Here is a 26,077-nt window from a genome sequence, read left to right as displayed (position 1 = left end):
TGTAAGACCCTGTCTCAAAACAATAAAAAGTATAAAATAAAATGGTCTGGAGATGTGGCTTAATGATGAAGTGCCTCTGAGTTCAATTCCCAGTACCAAAAATGTGTGTGTGTGTGTGTGTGTGTGTGTGTGTGTGTTTATACATACATAACTTGTTCTGTAGAGAAGTTTTTAAATGCTGATGTTTAAGATTATTCAGGATAAAAAGAAAACAGAAATAATATAAGGTATAAAAAGTAAACACAATTATAGATGCAGTTAAGATTTTAAAAATGATAAGAAGACATTATAAACCACTTTATAGAATATATTTAAGCAATTAGATAAAATAAGAAAACTCTGAGGAAAATAGACGTTATCATCATCAATTTAAAAAAAATATTCTGGAAACCTTTATATGCCTATACAAATTAAAGAAACTGAGTGGTTTTGTCTTCCCACAAGGAAAACATTAGTACCAGATAGTTGTAAACAGAAAGTTCTACAAATCATTCAAAACATAAATAATTTCCTGCCAAGCATGGTGGTGCATGCCTGTAATTCCAGCAACTGAGGAGGATGAGACAGGAGGATTGTGAGTTCAAGGCCAGTCTCAGCAACTTAATATGATTCTGTCTTGAAATAAAAAATAAAAAGCACTGAATACATAGCTTTGTGGTAGAGTACCCCAGGTTCAAACTCTAGAACAAACAAGCGAACCCTAAAAAGATAAACCATTCCAAAGTGTAAGCACACATCTCACATTTTTTAAGACCAGAAAAATTTAGAGACCTGATGAGGAGAAGACCTCAAGACCAGTGAAAGAGATGAGTAAAGAAATTCTGTTACCAGCATGAGGTTGGCCCAATCTTGAAACCAGTGTAGGAAACACAATTACAGAACAATCATACACAAAAAAATAAAAATCATCAAACAGTAGTCAACTGCATCCAGGGATCAAAAGAATGTTTTATCCTTGGAAAAATAAATAATCAAATAATCTACCACTTTAACAAACTAAAGAAAAAAAATACTTGGAAAGATTAGATAGTGTTTGGATTCACTGTATATGCCATTCTGGAAATGGTAGGACTGTAAGGTCAGAGAGGAGATCAGTGGTTGCCAATAATTCAGGGTGGAGTAAAGACTCTACTACAAAAGGGGCGTATAGAACTCTTCTGTGTCCTGGTTGTGGTGGTGACTTCATGAAACACACATCTGTGGAAACCTTCCACAGTGACTGCACCAATTTACAGTCCTGGTTGTGGTGGTGACTTCATATAAACATACATTAAGACTCATAGAACTCTACACCAAAAAAACTAAGTTTTTTTTTTCAGTATGTTAACTTAAACTTTAAAACAAACAACAACAACAACAAAAAGGACTTAAAAAGGAGAAAAAAAGCAAAAAAAAATCATTATTCATAGATGATATTATCATCTATGTGGAAAACAAAACAAAATATACGAATAAAATATTATGCTCTTAAGAACGAGAAGTAGTATATAAGATCAATGTACAAAAATACATTGCCATTCCACTCTAGGAAAATGAAGCAGGCCTGATTTTTCCTAATTCTCCCACTAAGTACAATGAAAAATTCTGGAAATTTCATATAAAACAAGCGCAGGAAGATTTTGAAAGATAGAGAAAAGAACTTAGACCAAATAGAAATTTTGGCCCAAGAAATGACAAGAAGGTGAGTTCCCTGAGAATTCTTTTTGTCTCATACATCTCAGAATTGCAGCTGGCAACCTGAAATTTCCAGCAGGTACAGATGTTGGGGGGAAAAAGCCACAACACAAGTCTGATCTTTCAATTCAAAAAACTTAACACCAGGGGCTGGGGTTGGGGCTCAGTGGTAGAGCCCTTGCCTGGTATGTGTGAGGCACTGGGTTTGATCCTCAGCACCACATAAAAATAAATAAAATAAAGGTAATGTGTCCATCTACAACTAAAAAAATAAAAACTTAACACCAAAAAAACAAACAACCCAATCAACAAACGGGCAAAGGAACTGAACAGACACTTCCCAGAAGAAGAAATACAACTGATTAACAAATACATGAAAAAATGTTCAACATCTCTAGTAATTAGTAAAATGCAAAACTACACTGAGATTTCATCTCAGTACCATCAGAATGGCAATCATCAAGAATACAAGCAACAATAAATTTTAGCAAGGATGTGGGGGGGCGGGGAAATGTACACTCATACATTGCTGGTTGGACTGTAAATTGGTGCAATCACTGTGGAAAGCAATATGGAGAATCTTCAGAAAACTTGGAATGGAATCACCATTTGACCCAGTCATCCCTCTCCTAGGTTTATACCAAAGGACTTAAAATCAACATACTACAGTGACACAGACATCAATGTTTATAGCAGCTCAATTCACAACAGCTAAACTATAAAGCCAACCTAGGTGCCGTTCAACAGATGAATGAATAGAGAAAATATGATATATATACACAATGGAATATTACTTGGCCTTAAAGAAGAATGAAATTATGGCATTTGCCAGTATGGAAATGGATGGAACTGAAAAATATTATGCTAAGTTAAATAAGCCAATCCCAAAGAACCAAAGGCTGAATGTTTTCTCTGATATGCAGATACTAATTCACAATAAGGGCAGGGGTTAATAGAGGTATTTTGGACTGGACTAGACAGAGGTGAGTGGAGGGAGTGGAGAGGGCATAGGGGTAGGAAGGATAGTAGAATGAATCAGACACTTTCACCCTATGTGGCTACATGACCTGTGTAACTCTACGTCATGTACAACCAGACAACTGAGAAGCTAGACTCCATTTATGTATGATGTGTCAAAATGCATTCTGCTGTCATGTGTAACTAATTAGAAAAAAAAATTTAAAAGAAAAAGAAAAAGGAAGTCTGCTCTTTCTAGTCAAAGGACCAGGAATGGGGATGGTCCACAAGGTAGGAAACTTCAGATGAAAACTACTTTTCATCAAAGAAATTCGGCACACCCATCCCATCCCTGGTAGCCATGGCTGAGTGGGAAATCTGAAATTCCACCCTTGCCAGGCTGTAAAGGAGGGCTCTGAACTCACTGCCGGGAAGGCAACAGAGAGAGCTAAGTGAAACGCTGGAACCTTCCACCTGCTGTCTGGGAAGGGGACCTCTTCACCCACAGTCTATCACTCACTCCTCTTCCAGCAGTGATGAGAAGCCCCTCACCCTGAATGTCATGGAGGCCAAGTGGGGAACCTGGACTTCTACCTTTACCTGTAGTAACAAGGTGGTGACTCCTCTGCCTTCCCCTGCAAGAACAGTCAAAAAAAGAGAATTAAAACAGAAAGTTAAATAAGATCCAGGAGCTCATAACATAAAGTAAAAACATCCAGGATTCAATTGAAAATTATTCATAGTATCAAAAACCAGAAGGATTTCAAACTCTATAGTGACACGGCCACATCAATGTTTAGAGCAGCTCAATTTACAATAGCTAAGCTATAGAACCAACCTAGGTGCCAAAGATGAACGGATAAAGAAAGTGTGATGTATATACACAATGGAATATTACTCAACCATAAAGAAGAATGAAATTCAGGCATTTGCCTGTAAATGGATGGAACTGGAGAATATCATGCTACATGAAAAGTCAGTCCCAAAAAACCAAAGGCAAAATGTTTTCTCTGATATGTGGATGCTAACACCAGAAAATGGGGAAGAGGGAAGAAATTCATTGGATTAGACAAAGGGAATAAAGGGAAGGAAGGAAGGATAGGAATAAGAAAGACAGAATGAATCGGATATAACTTTCCTGTGTTCATATATGAATACACAACCAGTGTAACTCTACATCATGTACAGCCACAAGAATGGGAAGTTGTGCTCTATGTATGTATAATATGTCAAAATACATTATAGTGTCATACATAACTAAAAAAGAACAAATAGAAAAGAAAAGAAAAAAAGATTTCAAACTAGGTAAGAAAAACAATAATCAATAGAATGCCCACACTGAGGTAACAGAAATATTAGAATTAACTGTCAAAGATTTTAAAGTAGTAATTATAAAACATTTCAATAAATAATCATGAACATGCTTAAAACAAATGAAAAATAGGAAGTTTCAGAAAAGATATAGAAGAAATAAAACATCAAATACAAATCTTAGAACTGAAAACCAAAAAAAAAAAAAAAAAAAAAAAGCTTTAGGGTATGGGCTCAGGGGACAGAGGAAAGAATCAATAAATTAGAAGATGGAACAACAAAAATTACCCATTCTGTGCAAGAGAAAAATAAACTAGAGTAAAAATGAATAAAGCCTCAGGAATCTGTGGGACTATAATAAAAGATCTCACATTCATGTCAGCAGCGTTGAGGAAGGAGAAAGAGAATGAGATTAAAAAAAGCAATCGAAAAAATAATGGCCGAACACGTTCCCAATTTATCAAAAGACATCAAAGATTGAAGATACGGAGAGAAACTGAAACAGGATAAACCCAAAGATACCAACACAGAGACACATCATAATTAAATATTAAATGTTTAATTAGACAGATCAAATAAATAATACTACCAATATTTGATGGTCAAAGCAAAAATTGTAATCCTGTGATGTGCTTTCAAATGCGTGTAGAAGAAATATCTAAGACAATTATAAGCAAGAGAGGGTAAAGGGAGATAAATCTTTATGCTTCACCTGAACTGTTAAAATGATTGCTAATAGACTATAATAAGTTATGTATACATAATGGCATTCATACAACTAAAAATTGAGATACACTTGAAAAAATTCTAAATAAATCACAATGGAATTCTAAAAAATGTTCAGGTAACTCAATAGAATGCAGAAGAAAACAGAAAAAAAGAACAAACAGAAAGCAAATATAAAAATGACATATCTAGTTCTTAATATATAATATTACAATAAATAATAATGGTCAAAATACACCAATTAAAAGAGATTGACAGAGTATTTTTAAAACATGATCCATCTATATTCTGTCTATAAGAAATTCATGGAAAATATAATGATACGGGCAGATGGTAAAAGGATAAAAAACATATTTAATAATAAATATTAATCACAAAGGAGCAGAAGTTGTAACTATATCAGCATCAGATAAATTAGACTTCAAAACAAAGAAAATTAACTGAGCTGCAGGATCATAAAGAAGCAATCCTAAACCATGCAGGTACCAAACAGCAGAGTTATAAGATAGGTGAAGGAAAAACTGAGAGAACGGAAAAGAGAAGTAAATAAATCCAGAGTTACAGCTGGAGGCTTCAGAATCCCTGCCTCAATAATTGATAGCATAAATAGAAAATCAGCATGGATATAGAGGAAAGCAGCACTATCAACCAACAGAATCTAATCAACATTTATAGAACCACTAGTAGGCATGAATTCTTATCAAGTGCCCACAAAACAAATTTTGAGATAGACTATATCCTGGGCCAGAAAACAAGCCTTAACAAATTTAAAATCATTTAGAGTGAGTTCTTTTACCATAACAAAATTAACCTGGAAGTCAATAACAGAACATACCAGGAAAATCTTCAAATACTTGGAAATGAAACAACACACTTCTAAATAATTCAGAGGGCAAAAAAGAAGCCTTCGGGGACATAAGTGCATTGAACTGAATAAAGATAAAAAAAATAAAATATACTTAAATTTATGAGACATAACTAATGCAGTAGTGAGAGGATAATTTATAACGCATACATTAGAGAAATCAATAATACAAGTTCACAGCTCAAAAACCTAGAAAAAGAAGAATGCAATAAAGCCAAAGCAGAAAGAAATAATAAAATTAGAGCAGAGATCAATAAAATTAAAAACAGAAAAAAAATAATGAAACAAACCTTTGTCTAGCAAGATTGATGAAATAAAAAAGACACAATTACACTGTTTCATTATACTGTAATGAAACAGAGGATATCACTACAAACAGTGAAGAGGTCAAAAGGACAATAAGGGACTATGACAAACAGCTCTACACACATATGACTATTAGATGAAATTGACCAATTTGTCCTCAAAAAGCACAAACTACCACAATTCAATTTTAATACTCCTGTAACTATTAGGAACATTGAATTTGTAACTTTAAAACTCCCAAGAAATCTCTCTAGGGCCAGAGAGATTGCATATACTGGAGAATTCTGCCAATTTAAAGAAGAATTGATATCAATTGTACACAATATTTTCCAGAAAACAGGAAAGAAGACATTCTAATTTATTTTATGAAATCTGTACTACCCTGACACCAAAACCATACAAAGGCAGTACAAAGAACAACAAAACAAACAAACAAAAAACTACTGACCAATATCCTTCATGAATAATAGATACAAAAATCCTATAAAAATATTATGGAGTAGATCTCAGCAATATATAAAAAGAATCAGATATGACAACCAAGTGGGATTCCAGGTATTCACAAATGATTAAATATTCAAAACTCAATTGATGTTATCTACCCTAATAACACAGTAAAGAAAAATCACATGATGAGTCAATGAAGAAAGACATCTTACAAAATTAAACACTTAACATGATTAAAAACTCCCAGTACACTAGAGCCAGAGGAAAACATCCTCAACTTCATTTTTAAAATCTCCAAAAATCTGTAGCAACATAATTAATTAGGAAAAATGAATGCTTTCCTGCTAAGATTGGGAATGAGGCAAGAATGCCCCAATCTCAACACTCTTATTCAACATGGTACTGGAAATTCTACCCACGGCAATAAAGACTCAAAACTGTTCTTGTTTATAGAAGTGGTTGTCTACATAGAAATTTCCAGTTCCTAGAACTAAAAAGTTTCAACAATTCACGATATACAACATAAATATGTAAAAATAAAACATCTTTCCATCTACCAGCAGTGAATATACAGACAGCCTTCTTAAAATGCATATAATTTATACTCAGCAAAGAAAAGGAGAAATGTTGGGGTTGGAGATTTAGCTCAGTGGAAAAGCACTTGTCAATATGTTCAAGGCCCTAGGGTTGATCCTTAGCACGGGGAGAGGGGGAGGGAAGAATTTAAAAAGAGAGAGAAAGAACTATTTATGCATATATGTAACAAAAATGTACAAGATTAATATGCTACAAACTGTGAAAATGCTACTGAAAGAAATCAAAAATTTCTTTGTCCAAATATAGATACATATACATGTCATGTTCATAGATTGAAAAAAATGAGCATAGTAAATATCAATTCTCCCCAAATTGATAGATAGATGTAATGTATTTCCTACTAAAATCCCTTTAAGAATCTTTGTAAATATAGATGGTTATTCTAAAATTTACATGGAAACACAAAAGGCCTACTATAGCTAAAATGACTTTTTAAAAGTAGGTGGAATCACCCTCCCTAATTTCAAGAATCATTATTCAGATAGAATAATCCACACTGTGGTATTGAAAGATGGATAGACACACAGAATAGAGAACCCAGAACTAAGCCCACACGAATATGCCCAGCAACGGTGCAAGAGCATTTCAGGGGTGGAAAGATAGCCTTTCAATAAATGCTGCTAAAATTCACAGGGGAGAAAAGGAAGCTTGGCCTAAACCTCACCTCATATAAAAAATTAACTTAAATGGGCTTACATATACAATTTAAAACTACAACACTTTTAGAAAAAATAAGAAAAGGGGTAGAGGTGAGGGTCAAAGGGAAGTGAAAGGGCAACCTGAGGGATCCTGGTGATGGAAATGTTCTCTATCTTGACTGCATCGACTTGAACCAATTAACTGAAGTATTATGCTACAGTATTGTTACTTTATATAACTTTATGAGGATTAATGGAAAAATAAAGGCACTGAGTGAGATTGATCAAACTATGTTTTGCTGCATATGTGAATATGGCATGATGAATTCCACTATTATGTGTAATTATAACACACAGATTTAAAAAGATTTACTTAATAAAAAGAGCAATTCTGGAAAAGTTAAAATTAAAAGTTAAAAACAATTTTAAAATTGTATATCAGCATATAGCAGTGAGAAAATAAAATATTAAAAAGTCAACATGTAGTTAAATCAGACAATAAAGAATGTCTAGGAACATACGTAAGCAAAAGGTATGTAAGTTCTTTCTGGGAAAAATTGTAAATCTTACTAAAAGACATTCTGTTATGAATAATGGAGATTTTTATGTACTATGTTTGTGAAAATGGAAGACTTCATAGATATCAATTCTCCTCCAAATTTATCTATAAATTTTATGTTGTACTAAACAAAATTTCAAGTGTTTTTTAGAACATCACATGCCTATCCTTAATTTTTATAAAGACTCAAATGGCCTCAAATAAAAAAAAGCATACTTAAATAAGCACAGGAGTGACAAATCTTCATACAAGAGAATAATAGTTATTTTTTTTAATATAGCAATTAAGACAGTAGCATTTTGGCATAAGGACCAAAAATTGACCCATAGAATACAACAATCTGTAATCTCAATGCAGTCAAGAACATGTCTAAGAGAAATTTTAAATTGTGACAGAATCGACACTTTGGCTACATGGAAAAGGATGAAAAGTTCAATAGAGAGCACTGGACAACTGGTCTACCATGAGGAAAAAATGACCACACACAACTATTCCTCAAAATCTTCAATTCCAGGTGTATTAAAAACATAAATACAAGCGGCAAAATTATCAGGTGTCCTGAAGACAATTAAATAGATAGTATAATGGAATATGTTTATAACTTGAGAAAAGGATAACGTTTAAAAAATAAGACGCAAAAAGTACAAACTATAAAGGAAATCATCAATAGTTTTACATTAAAATTAAGTACTTCTATTCATCAACTAGAATGAAATGACAAGTTAAAAGCTGGGAGAAGAAAGAAAAAGGCTAGCACTCCAAAAAGATAAGTACAAAAACATTTGAATGGGCATAACATATAGGAGGAAATTAAAACTTTCCATAAACATATGAAAATCTGTGCAACCTTATCAACAATCAGGGAAATGCAAGTTAAAAACAAAATAAGAAACAAGGTAATAGCCCCCAGACTAGAAAATGTTTTAAATATGATGGTATCAAGAACTGAGGAGGATGTAGAGAAAGGAAGAATTTTATACCTGCTGATGGAAGGATAGATTGGCACTTCAGAAAATAGTTTGGCATTTTCTAACATAATAGAAGATACCCATACCCTATGACTCACCAATTCCCCACCTAGATTTACAGCCCTTAAAACATGCACAGGAATTTGAGTGGCAGTATAGTCTCTAATTTAAAGGAGAAAAAAGGGAGATGTTCCAAATGTCCATCAAGAGCAGAATGGATAAATAAACTGTGTGGAGAATTCCATGGAACAGTGAAAATCAATGAAGCACAATAAAATGAAATAACATGAAAGGATTTCTGGAATATACTGTTGAGTAACAGAAGCAAATCCAGCAAAGAGGAATTGTTGTGCAATTGTGTTTATGTCATATTCAAAACTTCAAGGAACTGAACTTTCCAGGTCAAAGACAAAATAGCATGGGCTTACTCCCCCTCCTCCCTGACAAAATACCCTGGAAATTATTAGACAATGATAAAAGGATTCTAAAAGTCAGAAAGAAGTGGATAGGGACCTCAGGATGTAAGGAACAATGTGGTGAGTTCCCTGGGTTGTCTTTCTGTTTAGTCTATCTCCCAGAGTAGGAACTGGAGAGTCCGCAACCCAGAACTGTCAACAGGCAAAGACAAGAAAAGCAAGCAAGCAAATAAATTAGAAACACCTGTTCCCTCTGGCCTGGCTAAAACACCAGGGAAGAGGAACGTTCAGCAAAGACCTAGTGGAGAGCCATGGCCTCAGCTCCATGGTCATGGTACCAACGTGTGGTCTAATATGTTGTATTGGCACCAACAAATCCAAGAATAATGCAGCCCCCACTTTGTCACTGGGACATATGCAGTGTCCCAGCCCATCTGAAGAGACAGTATCCACTAAGTGCTTCCTTTCTTACCCTCCACCTAAAAGGGTGGCATAGAAGCCCTGCAGCTTCTGCCAACCTCCACCCAGAGCAACACATGGTCACCCAATGATACCAGGGATCCCAGAAAAGCCCCTTGCATCGCTAGGCAGAACTGCACATGTTGAGCAAGTGCTCCATAGTGCCAGAAAAAAAAATGAAATGAACCAGAATAGCATTGCAAGGGCTCCGAAAACTACAATGCCATTTCAACAAAGGACTGCAGGAGTAGCTGAAAACTGCACGCTACACCTACACACAGTGGCTGCCTGCTCAAACAGAAGATTAGAATCAGATCAAGAGTCTCCTAACATAATAATCAAAATATCCAAGAGGCAATTGAAAGTCACTTACAATACCAAGAACTAGGAATCCATAATTCAAATGAGAAAAGATAATCAACTGGTGCTAATGTTGAGAAGAGTTGGATATTGGAATTATGTGACAAGGATTTTCATTAATCATTCAACAAATTCTCTAGAAGCAAATGAAAAATTAGAAAATACCAACAAATAGAAGTTTTTAAAAATGAACAATTGGAGGTGATATAACCAAATACAATAAGCCCAAATAAGTCAATATCCAGATACCTCATAACCAAAGAAAGAAAGAGAAAAATTCTTCAAAACTTTAACCAGAGAGAAATGATGTATTACCTACAATGAAACACCTGTTCGAATGACAGTAGATTTCACATCATGGAAGGCAGAAAAAAAAAGCATATTTTTCAAGTGCAGAAAATTTGTGTCAATTATAATTTCTACATCTGTTAAAACTAACTTTAGGCAAAATAAAAATATTCTCAGATGAATGAAAATTAATGGAATGTGTTGCCAGATAATCTACCCTTAAAAAGTGGCTGAAGAAAGCCATCTAAATAGAGAGAAAATGATAAACAGCTAGAACCTTCAGAAAGGGAAACAGGACCAGTAGAAGGGGTGAAAATAGAAGTAAACATAATATATTATCTTCCCGCAGTGAGTTTCTTTAATTAATTTTTATGGTTAAAGGAAAAGTTATCTTATTATCTTATGTATTGCTTAATAGATACAAATAAATAAATAAATACTTAAGACAATGCTGTCTAAGAAATGAGGAGGGCAAAGGGACCTAAGTTTAAGCTGGGTTTCTACACATTACTCAAAATGATAGCATGTTAGTACCAATAGTTGACATGGTAAGATGTGTGTGTGCGGTAATATATGCAGCAAGCACTTCCTGGGAAAACTGTAAACATGGTATAATAAAAGCATTACAAATAATTGAAGTGAACTCTTTAAAATAAAATTTCAAGTAATCCACAGAATGGCAAGTGAAAATAAATGGAGAGATTAAAAAAACAGAAAAAAAATAATAAAATGAAAAACACAAGCCCTAACATACCATTTATCACTTTAAATGTAATTGGTCAAAATACATCAATCCAGACATTGGCAGAGATGTAGTCATTTTAAATTATCTAACCAGGCTCTTCGTAAGAAACTCATGTGAAACTTAAGACACAAACAGGATGAAAGTAAAAGGATAAAAACATACCCTGAAAACATGAAATCAGAAATAAAGAGACCTGGGCTGGGATTGTGGCTCAGTGGAAGAGCGCTCGCCTAGCACGGGCGGGACCCGGGTTCAATCCTCAGCACCACATAAAAATAAAAGCATTGTGTTGTGTCCATCTTCACCTAAAAAATAAATATTGAAATAAAGAAACCTAAACAAATATCATCAGGGTATACAAAAAGATACAGTAAACTATACAGGAAAGCAAAGGAACGATACACTCAAAATGAAGAACAGTGGGTACCTCTGAGAGGAGTGAGAATGGATGGCATCATGTAAGGACACACAAGGACCTCAAAGTTAGTTACCACTGACTTTTCAAGGTTTGTTTCTTAAACTTCATGACTAATATAAAAGTAAATGAGACACTTATATTTTAGAGTATGTATACATTTTATAACTTTATTTTTAATGCTGTATATTTAATAAAATAGTTTCAAAGATTTTAAAACAATATTGTGATGCATCCATGTGATAGATAGAGTCTCATGGAGACTTAAGCATGTTTTGAGACATTCTCCTATACTGGTACTGTAATCTCAGATTGATAGAGTCAATTCTTCCTGCCTACAGATGGCATCCAGAGTTTATTCTTTGGTGGGAAGACGTAAAGTTTTTTTTAATATTTAATTTTTAGTTATAGGTGGACACAAAATATCTTTATTTTACTTTTATGTGGTGCTGAGGATTGAACCCAGTGCCTCACGCATACTAGGTGAGCATTCTACCTCTGAGCTCCACACATAGTTTTTTGTTTGCTGTTTCAAGTAGGAATCATAGAAACCAGGGATGCAGGATAAGGGAGGAGGTCAGATAAAACTTTATGACATCTGTTCTATTGAAAAGGATGACTAAGATTTGGGGTGATTCAGAGAGTGAGAAAAGTATTTCAGCCAGACGCAGCAGCAAGAGCTGCTCTGGTCTTGCTGTCTTCGAGACTGTCTAAGGGGTTATGTGCAAAGATAATGTGTGTTCGTCAGCTTTGCATCACTATGACTGATACCTGAAGAAAGATTTATTTTGGATCAATGTTTCAGTCCAGGGTTAGCTTGTTTCAAGACAGAACCATCATGGTGAAAGAAAGCTATCAGCTCATGGCAACTGGAGGAAGGGACCAGAGATAAAGTATAGTCCCCAAGGACAGGAACCAAGGACCCACTCCTTCAACTAGGCCCCACCTCTCACCACCTCCTCCATCTCTCAGTAGTCCATTCAGTTATCAATGGATTAATCCTCTGATGAGATCAGAGCCCTCGTGATATAATCACTTCCCAAAAGCCTCACCTCTGAATATTGGTGCACTGTGGACCAAGGATTCAACACATGGGTCTTTAGGGGACATCCAAACCATAACTGACAGGGAGAAACCTAGCTAGGATGTAATGTATATATGAAGGGCAAGATTGAGAAATAGAGTTGGAAAGGTAGATGGTTTACTAACTCTTTCCAATTTCCTTTCTTCTTCTTCTTTTCATCAAACTCCTCTTCACTAACCAAATGGTATTGTGCCAGAACCAATGAGATTCAAATACCAATCAATCAAATTAGCTTCTAGGAAAATAGCTCCAAATGTCTTCTGGCATTGGAAAAAGTGACTAGAAATAACATGGAATTCGGGAGACATAAAGAAGTGAACATTAATCATACCTGGGTGCAGCCCCTCCCTGCTTCCTGTACAGGACCACCCTTGCCTCCTTCCCCACCCTCCAGCACACTCAGGGATGTGGCCAGCTCCGTGGGAGTCCTGAATGCCCAAGCTTCCCTCCCAGTGGCTGCTCTCAGCATCCACAAGCTGCTCTTCTGTGGCAGAAAAAGGCAGGCAGCCAAAGGATTGGGTTTCCCGCTTGCCAAGGAAGCCTGGGCCTCAAAGCCACAGGCTGAGCTGCTCACAAGCAGCAAAATGAAGGGACTCGTCTGTTCTGGTGGGGCCTTGACCACCCTCTGTCCACCCACAGCATAAGCCAGAGGTTCAGACGGCTGATCTGACTTCATCGCATCCTGAGTCACACTGCATGAGTGGTGACTTGGCCTAACCAATATTTTGAATTTTTAAAGAAAAGCAGCATTTTCCACACTAGGGAGGCCATTCCCATGTGGATCAAAGCATTTTATATCTTTTCAGATGGGCATCTCCCGAGGAGAGGACCTCCCACACGTCTGGTCTCATCTGTTGCTGTCCTTCTTCCAGATCAATACCCAGTGACTCCAGATCCCAGTTGATGGAAATGCACAAAGCCATGTCCAATATAAATCTATGTGTTGGCTCAAAAAGAAATAATGCAAATCCAGACCATGTATAGACTTTCTGGCCTTAAGGGTGGCCTAATTATACCCATTTATGCAACCATCCTTTCCACAAATATTTATGTTTTTATTGGCAATTACTATTTGTCAGTTCCCAGTCTCATCGAGTTCTTCGTCCCACAGTATTTAAGAGCACCAGCTCTAGAGTAGGTAAACATAGAACTGCAGGCTGTTTGGTGACCTGCTAACAGTCAGCTCGAGAGAAACTGAAAAACAATATAGATGGGAGGCATCAGATTCCATCAGGAGAGCTCATGCTTCAACTCCTGGTTCTATACCATCAAGAGCAAATCACAACACTGGTGTGTGTAACTCTAGGCTGCAAGGGTGACAAGGTGGCTGTTTGCTAAGGGAAAGAGTGACTAGAGAATTGCAGGCTTCCACATGATGAACAGTGCTGAGAGTGGTTAAGAGAAAGAGGGGCATGGTCAACAGCTAAGAGCCAGGAAAGGGATCTTCTTGTGCTACCACCTTCCAGGGCATACCTCTGATGAGTCCAAGAATCTAATTGGACGTGTCCATATAAGTCCTTATGAAGGTATAGGACACATATTTTAAGCATCCTTTTACCTTGATTTATAACTTTTAAATATTCAGACATTTTGCATGTAGAGCTCATTGTACTCTCAGCCCATGTCCTGCTCAGGTTGGAAGCAAGTTTGCTTTAGGCAAAAGGAAACAATCTCAGTAAGAAAGACAGAAATGCAAGAAGAAATGAAGAATGATGGAAAGGTTAAACATATGAATTAATATAGATGAATACTGACTATATTGAATAATAAGGGTATATTTTGGAGTTTTAAACATAGGTTGAATTAAAATTAATGACAGAAAAGTGGAAAAAAGATGGGCTATTGTAGAGTTGTGTGTTCTAACTTCTTAGCATTGTTTGAGAACTGACACAAAATACTAATTTACATGAGACTAATCTGTTCAGTGTATTTTTATATTTTAATAAAAATCATCATAGAAAATTAGAATGAATAAGGAAATCAAAAGGGAAATGGAATAAAATTATTAATTCAAAAGGTGGCAAAAAGAGAGAGAAAATAGAATATAAAACACTTGGGACAACTAGAAAACAGGTAATAGAGTAGCCATAGATCAAAACATATCTGAAATTGCATAAAATACAAATAGTGTCAAAACCCACAAAATAAGACAAAGATTACAAGATGGAAGAACAACAACTTCAATATGTGCTTCTTACATAAAAGGAACCTTAAATACATAAATACAGATTGAAAGCAAAAAGACGAAAAAGGATATACCAGGCAAATATTAGCCAAAAATTAGTAGGCGAAACTATGCCAATATCAGACAATTTTTCAGCAAAAAAATATTCCCTAGGCAAAAGAGAGACCTTTCAAAATTGTAGGAGTATTAATCCACCAGGAAAATATTTAAAAAGTTATAAAAGTCTATACATATAAAAATAAAGTTTCAAAATAAATAAAGCAAAAATTAACAGAACTGAAAGAATTAAATAAAATCTACAATCATAATGGGAAATTTTAATTTACTTCTTTCAGTAAGTAATAGAGATGGGATTGAGAAAGATAAAAAAAATCTGGAAAAAATGGCTATCAAACTTGACCTAAAGACAAATATGGACTACTGCATCCAATAACACCTATACACATATATATATTGCCTCACAAATTCTCAATGATTAGGATCATTTATAGTATATTCTCTTCTTTTTTATATAAATTACTCATACAGAATAATTAATCTCAGAATTAATCAAGACACATAGAAGAATATATGCTAGAAAATTTTCAACTTCCTGAAATTTAAACAATGCATTTCTAAATAAACCATGAATCATACAAGAAATCACAAGAGATAAAAATTTATCTATACCTGTCTATATAAAATATGACACATCAAAATTTGTGGATTAAACTACAAAACATAGGATATTTATACCCCAACAAGTGCATTCATTAGAAAGTAGGAAAATCTATTATCCAACCTTCCCCTCTCAAAAAGTTAGATTAAAAGCAGAAAATTAGACTTAGAGAATACAGAAGAAAGAAGATAATGAAAAGAGTAAAGATTGATTAGGTAGAGGACACAGGACGGGGAAAATTCAATAAACACAAAAAAAAAATATTTGAGAAGACAAAATTTCTCTATCTAATGACAGATTAAGAAAGAAATAGAAGCAAGACATCAAGTACCAACATTGGGAATGAAAATTGGGCCTCAAGACAGTTCCAATCCATATCTAAAAGGTAATACACACACACACACACATACACAGCACATACAAATGTGTATGAGTTAAGCTGGGAAAATCCAATAAGATCAGAGAACTGTATCATCATCATTATGCTGGCTTAAATATTATATCAGAGTTTTGTGAAATATTACCTATTATCTAAGGAGGACATTGGGAAATGGTATAGAGGATTGTAACTTTAGGTAAGTATGCAATAATCTCAACAAAATTTTAATAAATTATAATAAGAATTTATAAACTTTATGCTAATAAATATGAAAATTCAGATAGCTTCCAGGAACAAAAATGCATCCTATCAAAACTGATAACAAAAGACTTTGAAAATCTGAATAACCTTGTATTCATTAAAAACATTTAACCAATTTTCTTTCTTTCTTTCTTTCTTTTTTTTTTTTTTTTTTTTAGGTACCAGGGATTGAACTCAGGGACACTTGACCCCTGAACCCATCCCCAGCCCTATTTTGTATTTTATAGAGAGACAGGGTCTCTCTGAGTTGCTTAGTACCTCACTTTTGCTGAGGCTGGCTTTGAACTTGTGATCCTTCTGCCTCAGCCTCCTGAGCCGCTGGGATTACAGGAGTGCACCACTACGCCTGGCTTATTGAAAATTTAAAACGCTTCTACAAAATAATCTCTAGGTCCAGATGGCTCATAGGAGAATTATTCCAATCATTTTTAAAAGTAAAACACCAATATTAGCTAAGATATCCCAGAGAATGGAAAGACGAATATACCCATATTATGAGAAATCACACAGGGCATTACCAGAAAAGAAAATTTTAGGTTGATCTTTCTCACAAACACAAAAGGCAGCAATCAAAATATTAGCATATCAAATCTAGAGTTATATTGGATGATCATATGATGATTAAGTTGAGTTTTTTCCAGGAATGCAAAAATGTTTTAACATTCAAAACAGTCATCTGACATAATTTACAAATTAACAAGAATAAAGTAGAAAAATCCATATGATCATCTCAATAAATGCAGAAAATAATTTCATAAAATTTAACAACAATTCATAGTGAGCAGAGGGGAAGAAAACCTGTCTGCCAACTGTGAAAAGAGGGAAATTTCTTTAATACAATAACAAAATAAAATAATAAATTTTTAAAATCATACCCAGTGACATAGTAAAAAATGAAATTTTGCTCATTTTTTTATTGGTTGTTCAGAGACCCTCATTGTTATACAAAATTACATATAAGAGGTTGTGAGGGGAAAGGGAAAAAAAAAAAACAAGGGAGAGAAATTTTGCTCTTGAGATCAATGAGAAAACAGAGTCCTGCTCTCACCACTTCTACTCAACACTGTGCTATAGGCTATAGACAACGAAACAAGAGGTGGAAAAGCATAAAATTTGGCAAGGGAGAAATAGAACTATGATTATTCAAAAATGTCAGATAAGGAATTTAAAAAAACTTTTTTTAAATTGTTGATAGACCTTATTTTATTCATTTATTTATGTGCGGTGCTGAGAATCAAACCCAGTTCCTTACACAGGTGAGGCAAGTGCTCTACCACTGAGCCACAGCCCCAGCCCAGATAAGGATTTGGCTTGCTGAAAACAAACCAAAAGTATCTATAGCAAATTTTTGGAGAAAAAAACAAATCACGTACATGGATTTAAATTTATCCATTGAGTCGGTGCCATTCCAATGCAGTTCCCAACAGAATAACCAAGTTCAGTTTGAAGAACAAAGACTCACATGGCCAGATATCAAAAAAAAAAAAAAAAACCTTACTATAAAGCTCCAATAATTAAAACTATGTGCTCTTAGTGCAAGGATAGAACAAAGAAAAGATGAATGGATAAGAATGGAGAAACTGGAGACTAACCCACGTACCCGGGGTCCTTGATTCATAAAAGAGACAAGCCTGGTGGCAGACAGCTTTCCCAACACTGGGCCTGGGCCAGCGGGCTACCCACACAGGATAAAAGCCCCTACCCCTCAACATGTGCACAATTTGATTTCATGTGAATTAAAGATCCAAATGTGGAAGATCAAACAGCAATTCTTCAAGAAGCACAAGAAAATATCTTTCTGAAAACTCCTTTCAAAAGGATCCTTTGTAATCTGGGGCAGGCTTGATTTGTGTGCAGGGCATAGGTGAGCCCCCCTCTCACTCTGCAGCCCCATTGTCTCCCCTCCCCTGACCTTGACCCTCTCTATCTGCACCTCGACCTGCCTGGGAATCCCACTGCCCTGGCTCTCTCTTGCTCTCTAGGGAAGCACACCCTCTGTCCTTCCTCCACGCACACTGAGCTTCCTGGAGATGTGAACAGGAAATTTTCAGCTGGACCTCAATTATTGGCTTGTTTCTGAGATAGCCTAGCTTTCACAGAAAGTTAACTGGACTCTCGTTTCCCTTTGAGGAAATTCCATAATGAGGGGCGTACTGTCCAGTGCCTTAGCGAAATTAATGGTAAATGCTATGGTCTGAATGTGTCCCCCCCAAAGTTGATGAACTAGAACCTTAATTCCCAATGCAGTGGTGTTAGGAGGTGGGACCTAGCCAGAGGTTTTGGGGCCACTGGGATGAGGCCACCATGAGTGGATTAATGTTATTGTTGGAAGCGTGTTGGTTATTTGCCACAAGAGGGGGTCATTCTAAGGTGAGTTTGCTCTTTTGCAGACGCTTGCTCCTTCACTTTATGCCTTGTTACGATGCAGCAGGAAAGCCTTGCCTAACGTAGATGCCACGGCCTTGGAATTCCCAGGTTCCAGAACAGCGAACAAAACTTCTTTCTTTATGAATCACCCAGTCTGTAGCATTTTGTTCTAGTACCAGAAAGCAAACTAGTTGGAGGCCTAGCAATCTCATTTTAGGATGCAATCTCCCTACCACTCAGCCTCTGCATAAGATCTTTCATTAAGAAAACTGAAGGAGCGAAGCTCTAGGTTGAAGGAGGAGACGGAGACAGGATTGATCACGCTTACACACAAGTTCCCTGAGAGTGCAGCATCAAATTGTTTATTTATCCCTAGAGGGCAGCTCAAAACAGGTGCTTCACAATGTTTGAAGAGACTCCGGGGGGAAAAAAGGAATAAAAGATAAAGGGGAAGAAAGAGAGGAAAGAGAACAGGGAGGCAGAGTGTGGGGAGCTTCAGTTCAACCTGGCTGAGTTTCTCTCTTAGGCCTCGACATTCTGCTTAAAGGGCATTTGAAAATACTCTTTCCACTTGGAAAAAAAAAAAAAAAAAGACAGTGGGTTTGGTGTAGCTAGTGAGTCTGCTATTCCCTCCTCTCAAAGGACTAGGCTTAATCTATTGAATTTGAGTTTGTTAGTTAATTAGAAAACCTGGTATTTAACATTCTGCCATGTGAATCCATGGGGGAAGGTGGGGGGCGGGGGTCTAGAAGCTCCCCAGGGACAAGCCCATCAGTATCTTAATATATAACACAGGCTCGAATGCTTGCTCTGAATTCCTCACGTCTGTGCCAAACTTGGCATGCCCCCCGGGGAAGTAATCTGCTCGGCCCTGGCTGTGCCAAACACAACCCATCCAAAAAGGACTTTTCCCCCAAGTTGGCTGTTTATACAACTTCCTCTTCTTTAATTTTCATCTTAGGCGTTTCTAGAGGAGAAGCTGATGTCACGGGGTCTCATTCCAGATGTTGTTTTGAAGTCACTGTAACCATGGCACTGCTGGAAGCTGGGGAGGGCATCTGGGCCAACTGAGTCACCCTGAGCGCTGGGCTGCTCTGGTGAGGGGACGCAGGGAGGGAGGCTGCTGGGGCAGGGACGCTAGAAGGGAGCGGGTGGCTGTGAGTTACTTTGTGACACCCTCAGAAAGGATATGGGGACCAGCTGTCACCTCTCCCCTTTCTGACCTGCCACCTGTGATTATGACACCTGCTCAGATGACTGGACTCTCACTTGCTTAGAATTTATTAGTGGATCCTTAAGATTGTCTGCGCCCCTTTAAAATGAGCAGGAGGTCTCAGGCTCCAACATAGACCACACTCTTCCCTCCCGACCCTGTTCCTCCTTACCTCAACCTCCACTCTACCCTGCAGGGCCCCTCCACCACCCCAGTCAACTCTTTCTGGCCTCTGAGCCCAGCTCATGTTCCTCTGCACAGATTTTCTCCTGGAAATAAATTCATTAGACCCATATGAGTTATAGACTATCAGCAACTTCAATGTGATTAAGGCACACAGGTAAAGTGAATTGTAATTGAGGTACAGAGAGGTCAAGTGAATTGTCCAGGATCACACAGACAGTAAATGGCAAGTTAGATTCCAACCCAGGCAACCAGAGTCATGAGCCCACATCCCTGATCCCAGTGCCATACTGCTTCCAAGAAATAATACTACTATAAGACTGCTGTGACCTTCCTAAGGTTTTGGAGAATAAAGACAATGACCCCAGAGCAGTGAATTGCTTTGTAAATTAAAGTATGCAGCAGTAGGTGAGAATTACAAAGAGCCGAAAAAGGTGAGGTCCCCAGTCACCTCCCCTTGGCCTCTCCTACCGCTTGTCGCTGACTTTCCCCAGGTGTGCAACCTCCTGCTGCTGAGCAGGTGCAAGAACTGAGCCCCAGACACACTTGCCTGGGCCGGGTGGTCCAGACACAGCACTCAGCCTTCCTCTCTACCTCTTTGCTTCTGCAATTTCCTCTCCCACCCACCCTTGCTTAGTAAAATCGATGTCTTCATTTCTTTGTCATTTTTCTAGCCCCCACTGTTTTTCCCCCCATTTTAGGACAGGGCACCTCTTTTCTCCCACCCCGAGTTGCTCAGACCTCAGTTCGCAGCCAAGGTTGATCCCTCTCATTCTTTCATGCTCTGTGTTCTTCCAACAACAAATCCTGTTGCCTCTGCATAGAAAATGAATCCCTACCTGGACCATTCTCGGTGCCTTTGCCACTGGCAAGCTAGGTCATCCCTGGCCTGGGTCTTTGCTGTCTGCACCCCAACAGGTCCTCCTGCACACCGCTCTCAGCTCAGCAGTCAGACATGTCACTCCCCTGGTGTCCATCCTTCTTAGGATAAAAGTCCAAACCCTTGCCATCTGCTCAGGCCCCTGTTCCACCTCAACTCCATTTCCTGCCTTCTCCCCTTTCTCCCTATTTTCCGTGTTCTGATCCTTGGTGCTTCTTGAGTACAGGCCTTCTTCCTGCCGGCACTGGCTGTCCCCTCATGGTGCCCCTCCTCCCACAGTTACTGGACTCTCTCCTCCACTTCAGAAACTTAACCGAAAGTCATGTGGTTAGAAAAGGCTTTGCCATCATCTTTTTCAAAAGTTCAGCAATACCTCTCATTCTCTAACCCCTTATCTTCCTTAATACGTCTTCATAACCTTCATTGCTTAATACTATACATCTATATTTAAGTAACTAACAACTGTGTCCCCTGCATCAGGGTAGGGACCGAGTCTGTCTCACTCACTCCCTGCAACAGTGCCTGGCCCAGACAGGTGCTCCTTAAATATTTCCTGAAAGAAAGACAGACAGATGCTGCCTCAGAACTGTGGTCCCTTCTCTTCTTCCTTTGAGACTTTAACAGGCCCCCTGTGTCTCCTGCAGTGTAAATTTTATTCAAAGCAAGTTCTTGGAGGTCAGAGTCTGAATCCCCACAGTGCCGGGGGCACTTAGTAGGTGCTCAGTAAATGCCTATGCAATTAATCAGAAGCAAGCGAATAATCTATTCTAGGTGTCTCCAGGGATCTTGAAATGATTTTTTGAGTTGGGTTTACCTGAGCTCTCCTCTGGATTCTTTCATATCATCATTAGTAAATATGGCATTTGGTTGGTGGACTGTATATTTTTCTCATCATTTATGACAAACTGGAAGGATTCTCCTTCTCCCCTATCAGGTGAGTTCAGGACATGTCAACAGAAGTCATGAGTGATGGCACGGCCTGGACCGGGGGCTCTTTGTGTCTGGAGATCATCAGGGCTGTTCCTGCTGCATACTATGGAACCTTAGTAACCTGAGGTCATTTGTCATATAAGTGTTAAGCAGTCACTTCCCTCGTGAGGGAGGTTAACTGAGCTGTATGAAAGTGCTAGACCCTTCCCAGGCACTGGAATGACTTCCTTTGGAGGCTTACAAGTCGGTGACTCCCTAGGGTTTCTTGGCAGTAGTCTGCTGGGAAGCCCCCTGGGGCAGGCCTTCACTGAGTGAGCAGCACTGACTCCAAGGTCCAGGTCACTTGGACGAGAAATCCCTCCATCAACAGAAGGCACTAAGGCACAGTACTAAGGAGAGGGGATAACAGGACAAAATCCAGTCAGCCCAGATCCCATGGTACCCTGCAATTCCCACCTCATTATGATGGCAAAACACTGAAACGTGCTCTAACAGAAGACATTATGAATTTTGGCCAAGTCCCCAAACACTATTTAAGCACCCCTCCCCAATTTATAGCTTCATTTGGCACTGTCAGCGCTCCACCTAGGTTGAAATTGGCAGAGCACCCTGGAAAATGTTCACAGTCAGCATTTGGGGAGCTGACTTCCTCACCTGTACTCCTTCCTCTGCTTGCCCACGGCCTCCTCCTGTGTCCAAGTCCTCAACCTCTCCTCTGCGTGCGTACATGACGGTGTGACCTGACATGCCTATGATAGACCCCAAAGAGACTGCAGATGACAACTTACAGGAGTACTGACTGTCACACCTGCCACTTTCCGTCAGGGATCTAGGCCCCGATCTTGGCCTGACAGAGTGTCTCACTGAACCTCTGAAGCCGGAGTGTCAGCTGGGCCTGATTCACTACCACGCTCATTCCTGCACTTCCAGGGGGCCCTGCCTCAACTTTTTTCTTGCTTTTGCTCACGATTAGAACTCTGAAAAAATGAATCCAAAGACTTTATTCTAGCCCACACGCTACCGAGGCTCCACCAGCACCCAGCCCTGGGCATACCTTCATGAAGAACATCCTCCTGTAGTTCTTGCCGCGATCACTCCCAGCTGCTTGAAGTTGAGCCGCCTCTGAGGCCAATGCCAGATCAGGAATGCTGCTGAGCCTGGCCTCCGACGTGTCTGCCAGCTGGACGGATGAGTGGGAAATGCCCTCCTTGCCCTGACCCAGCGGACTCTCGAAGGGATCCGGGTACTTCTCATCAGGGCTGGATCCATCGTCGCTAGTCTTGGCATTGCAGAGGATCAGGGATCGGGAGAGGGACCGGAATTTCATGGACTTTCGGCTCTTTGCAGAACAGCTGTGTGGCTCCATCCTCAGAGAGGACGGAAAGCTGCCTTTCTTCCTTTCCTGGTCTCTGGCCCTCGGTTGATGGGTGGCAACTGAACTGGGCTTAGCCACCACTTCATGAGTCCCTGGAGGAAAGAGGAAATGGGAAGAAGCCACGTGACCTGCTGCTGACAAGTGGAGATGGACATGCGTCCCAGAACCGAGCCACGGTGCCCAGTGCCCGGGACACAGGGCAGATGGGCAGGTCATCCTTCAGGGTCCCTGGCCCTTCCCTTTGCCAGCCAAATGGGGCTCAGTTAGCCCAGTGGTTAACACCCCTCCACTAGCGGGCTCACAGAGACCTTATCCCAGAACTTCGCTTGTGCACAGCCTCATCCAACAGGCAGAGAAACTGAGGCAAAGACAGGAAAAGTGCAAACCCAAGGTCCCGGGAGGGAGTTTAGGTATCATAGAGACCAGCACTTTTAAACTTGGAAACCAAAAAATAAATAAACTTGGAAACCAATCTTCAAAATAAAAGTTTATAAGGGAACTCCAATCTTTAGAGCAGACTGACTAGGGAACCAGGGAGGACTAAGCCCACCTGCCTAGTCCCGTTTGACTATCATTGGGGACTCCCATAGCATCTTTAAGGAAGCCCCAGAATCCAGGGAGCTCAAATCAAAGACCATTAATGTGTCGCCGGGTGTGGTGGCATATGCCTGTAATCCCCGTTACTCAGGAGGCTGAGGCAGGAGGATCCCAAGTTTGAGGTCAGCCTCAGCAGTTTAGCGAGAACTTGTCTCAAAATTAAAAGGACTGGAGATGTCACTCGGTAATAAAAATTCTTGGGTTCAAAACCCAGTACCAAAATAAAAATGAAAAATGAAGGGCTTGTGACTAAGAGGGTCGGGAGCCCCACCCAACACTGTGCAGCCAGGCCAACGTGTGTAAACAAAGGTGAGGCTGGGGCAGCGTCTGCCAAAGGGCTCAGCACATGACCGGCTCTCGGTGAACATGTATGCCTTCTCCTGGGCCCAGGTCACACGCTGGTGGCAATCAAGCAGACACCATAGTTCCTGCACTGGGTCAAGGACCAGAGACCGGCTCCCCACCCCAGGCCCAAGTGTGGCCCTTCAGCAAGTCTCACCTCCCCTAGGTCGAGGTTCCATGAGGCAGGTGGCCAAGGGGGCCCTGTGGCTGCATCCGAGGAGCTCTGACTCAGGCCCAGCCATAGACCTGCTGTAGACGGCACATGGTGGGATGTGCTTGACCCACTGGGACTGCTGTTCACATACCTCCCGGGCAGAATAAGGGAAAGCAGCAACCTCCCAGCATTTCATCACGTCAAAACCCTTTCACATACCCCCCACGTCAAAGGGAATTCCTTCTTGAAAGAAGACTGTGTGCAGCACCTACTTCACACAAGTTTATTCTTCTCTGTGTTAGCCCTTTACATTTTTTTTTCTTGGTGGTGAGGATCAAACCCAGGGGCCCTCAGCCACTGAGCTACATCTCCGGTACTTTAACATTTTAATTTGAGGCAGGTCTTGCTAAGTTGCCCAGGCTGGCCTTCAACTTGCCATCCTCCCATCTCAGCCTCCTGAGTTGCTGGGATTGCACGTGTGTCTGGCAAACCTTTGCCTTTACCAGTTTATTCACCAGCCATCAATAGCAACCAGTAGCAGTAAATTCAAATGAATGAATGAATACATGGAAGCCCGCTTTGCAGCAAGCCCGGATGCTTCAGGGTGAGGTATCTCAGTGCTGGTCCATTTCATCAAGCACTCTCTTTCCAGCCTCCCAAAGTCCCACTATCTCTGTTCTTCCAACTCAATTGAGTGAAACCCTAAACACAGATGGGTCCACCATGCCTGGTCACAGGGTTCTTGCTCACACCCTCTTGAGCAAATTGGTACCAGGAAACATTCATGGCCACCAGTGGGACCTCCAGTTTGGGTCAACAATGGTGCCGTGTTTCCATAATCACCTTGATCACACATTTGCAATGACTCTTTCAAAACTTCCTTCTGGTGGACCAGTGTTCCACACAGTGTTCTACGTTGTCCTCATGAAACCTACTGTAGGCTCCTCAATATCCTCGTTTTGGAGAAGTGAGGTCTAAAACACAGAGAGGTAAAGTGACTGTGAAGACCACACAGCTAGGAGGCAACCAAAGCAGGAATTAAGCCATGCTGTGTGACCCTGGGGCCTGGAGCCTTTATCCTGGCTCTACACTGACACTGATTATCTCCTCTCTCACCGTCAGCCTGGGTCCCTCCCTCTGTGCCACGTCCCTATCATCACAGGTGGACACACTCATGTCTCCTCTTTCTTTTAGAAGCTGTGACTCCACATCTTCCCCTTGTCACTTGCCCTTCCTTTTATGCTCCTCATAGCTTCTCAGTAAACGCCCTGCACCTGGGACCTGCTCTCCCCGTGCCAAGGCTTCTTCCAGCCTCCACCCAAGAGTCGGCTTCCTTCCCCTCAAGCCACAGGAACTCTGGGGAACCAGTTCTGCATTTGATGTGTCCCAGAGTCGTGAACCCAGAGTCCAGAGGCATGAGCTCTTTGGAGAGGACTTGGGAGCAGTCTCTCACCCTTGGGATCTGTTGGGTGCAGAGTTCCCACTGCTAGAGCCGGTTTTCCTTTCTTCCACCTCATTCTCCTGTCATTGCCCCCCCTCAGCCACCGTCTTTCAACACAGGACGGACTACACTCTGCCCATTCAAATCCCCAGAATCTACCTGGGTGTGGCGGCACATGCCTGTAAGCTCAGTGATTCAGGAGGCTCAATCAGGAGTATCACAAATTGAAGGCCAGCCTCAGCAACTTAGTGAGACCCTTGCCTCAAAATAAAAAATAAAAAAGACTGGGCATATAGC

At 39.6% G+C, this 26,077-nt stretch overlaps 1 protein-coding gene across 2 annotated transcripts in view; it reads right to left on the bottom strand.

Annotated features, from left to right (window-relative positions):
- Il16 (interleukin 16) overlaps positions 1-23,252 on the bottom strand; it is a 100,711-nt gene extending 77,459 nt beyond the window's left edge. For both annotated transcript variants that reach the window (XM_027920231.2, XM_027920245.2), the window contains exon 1: positions 22,926-23,252. In XM_027920231.2, coding sequence (XP_027776032.2) covers positions 22,926-23,237 — 312 coding nt within the window. In that variant the 5' untranslated portion in view covers positions 23,238-23,252. The remainder of the gene's footprint in view (positions 1-22,925) is intronic.
- Positions 23,253-26,077: the final 2,825 nt, after the last annotated feature.

Source organism: Marmota flaviventris, chromosome 2 (assembly GCF_047511675.1).
Source record: "Marmota flaviventris isolate mMarFla1 chromosome 2, mMarFla1.hap1, whole genome shotgun sequence".
In the NCBI taxonomy this organism is placed as follows: Eukaryota; Metazoa; Chordata; class Mammalia; order Rodentia; family Sciuridae; genus Marmota; species Marmota flaviventris.
The sequence above is the reverse complement of the archived record's forward strand: the minus strand, read 5'-3'. Positions and strand labels throughout refer to the sequence as shown.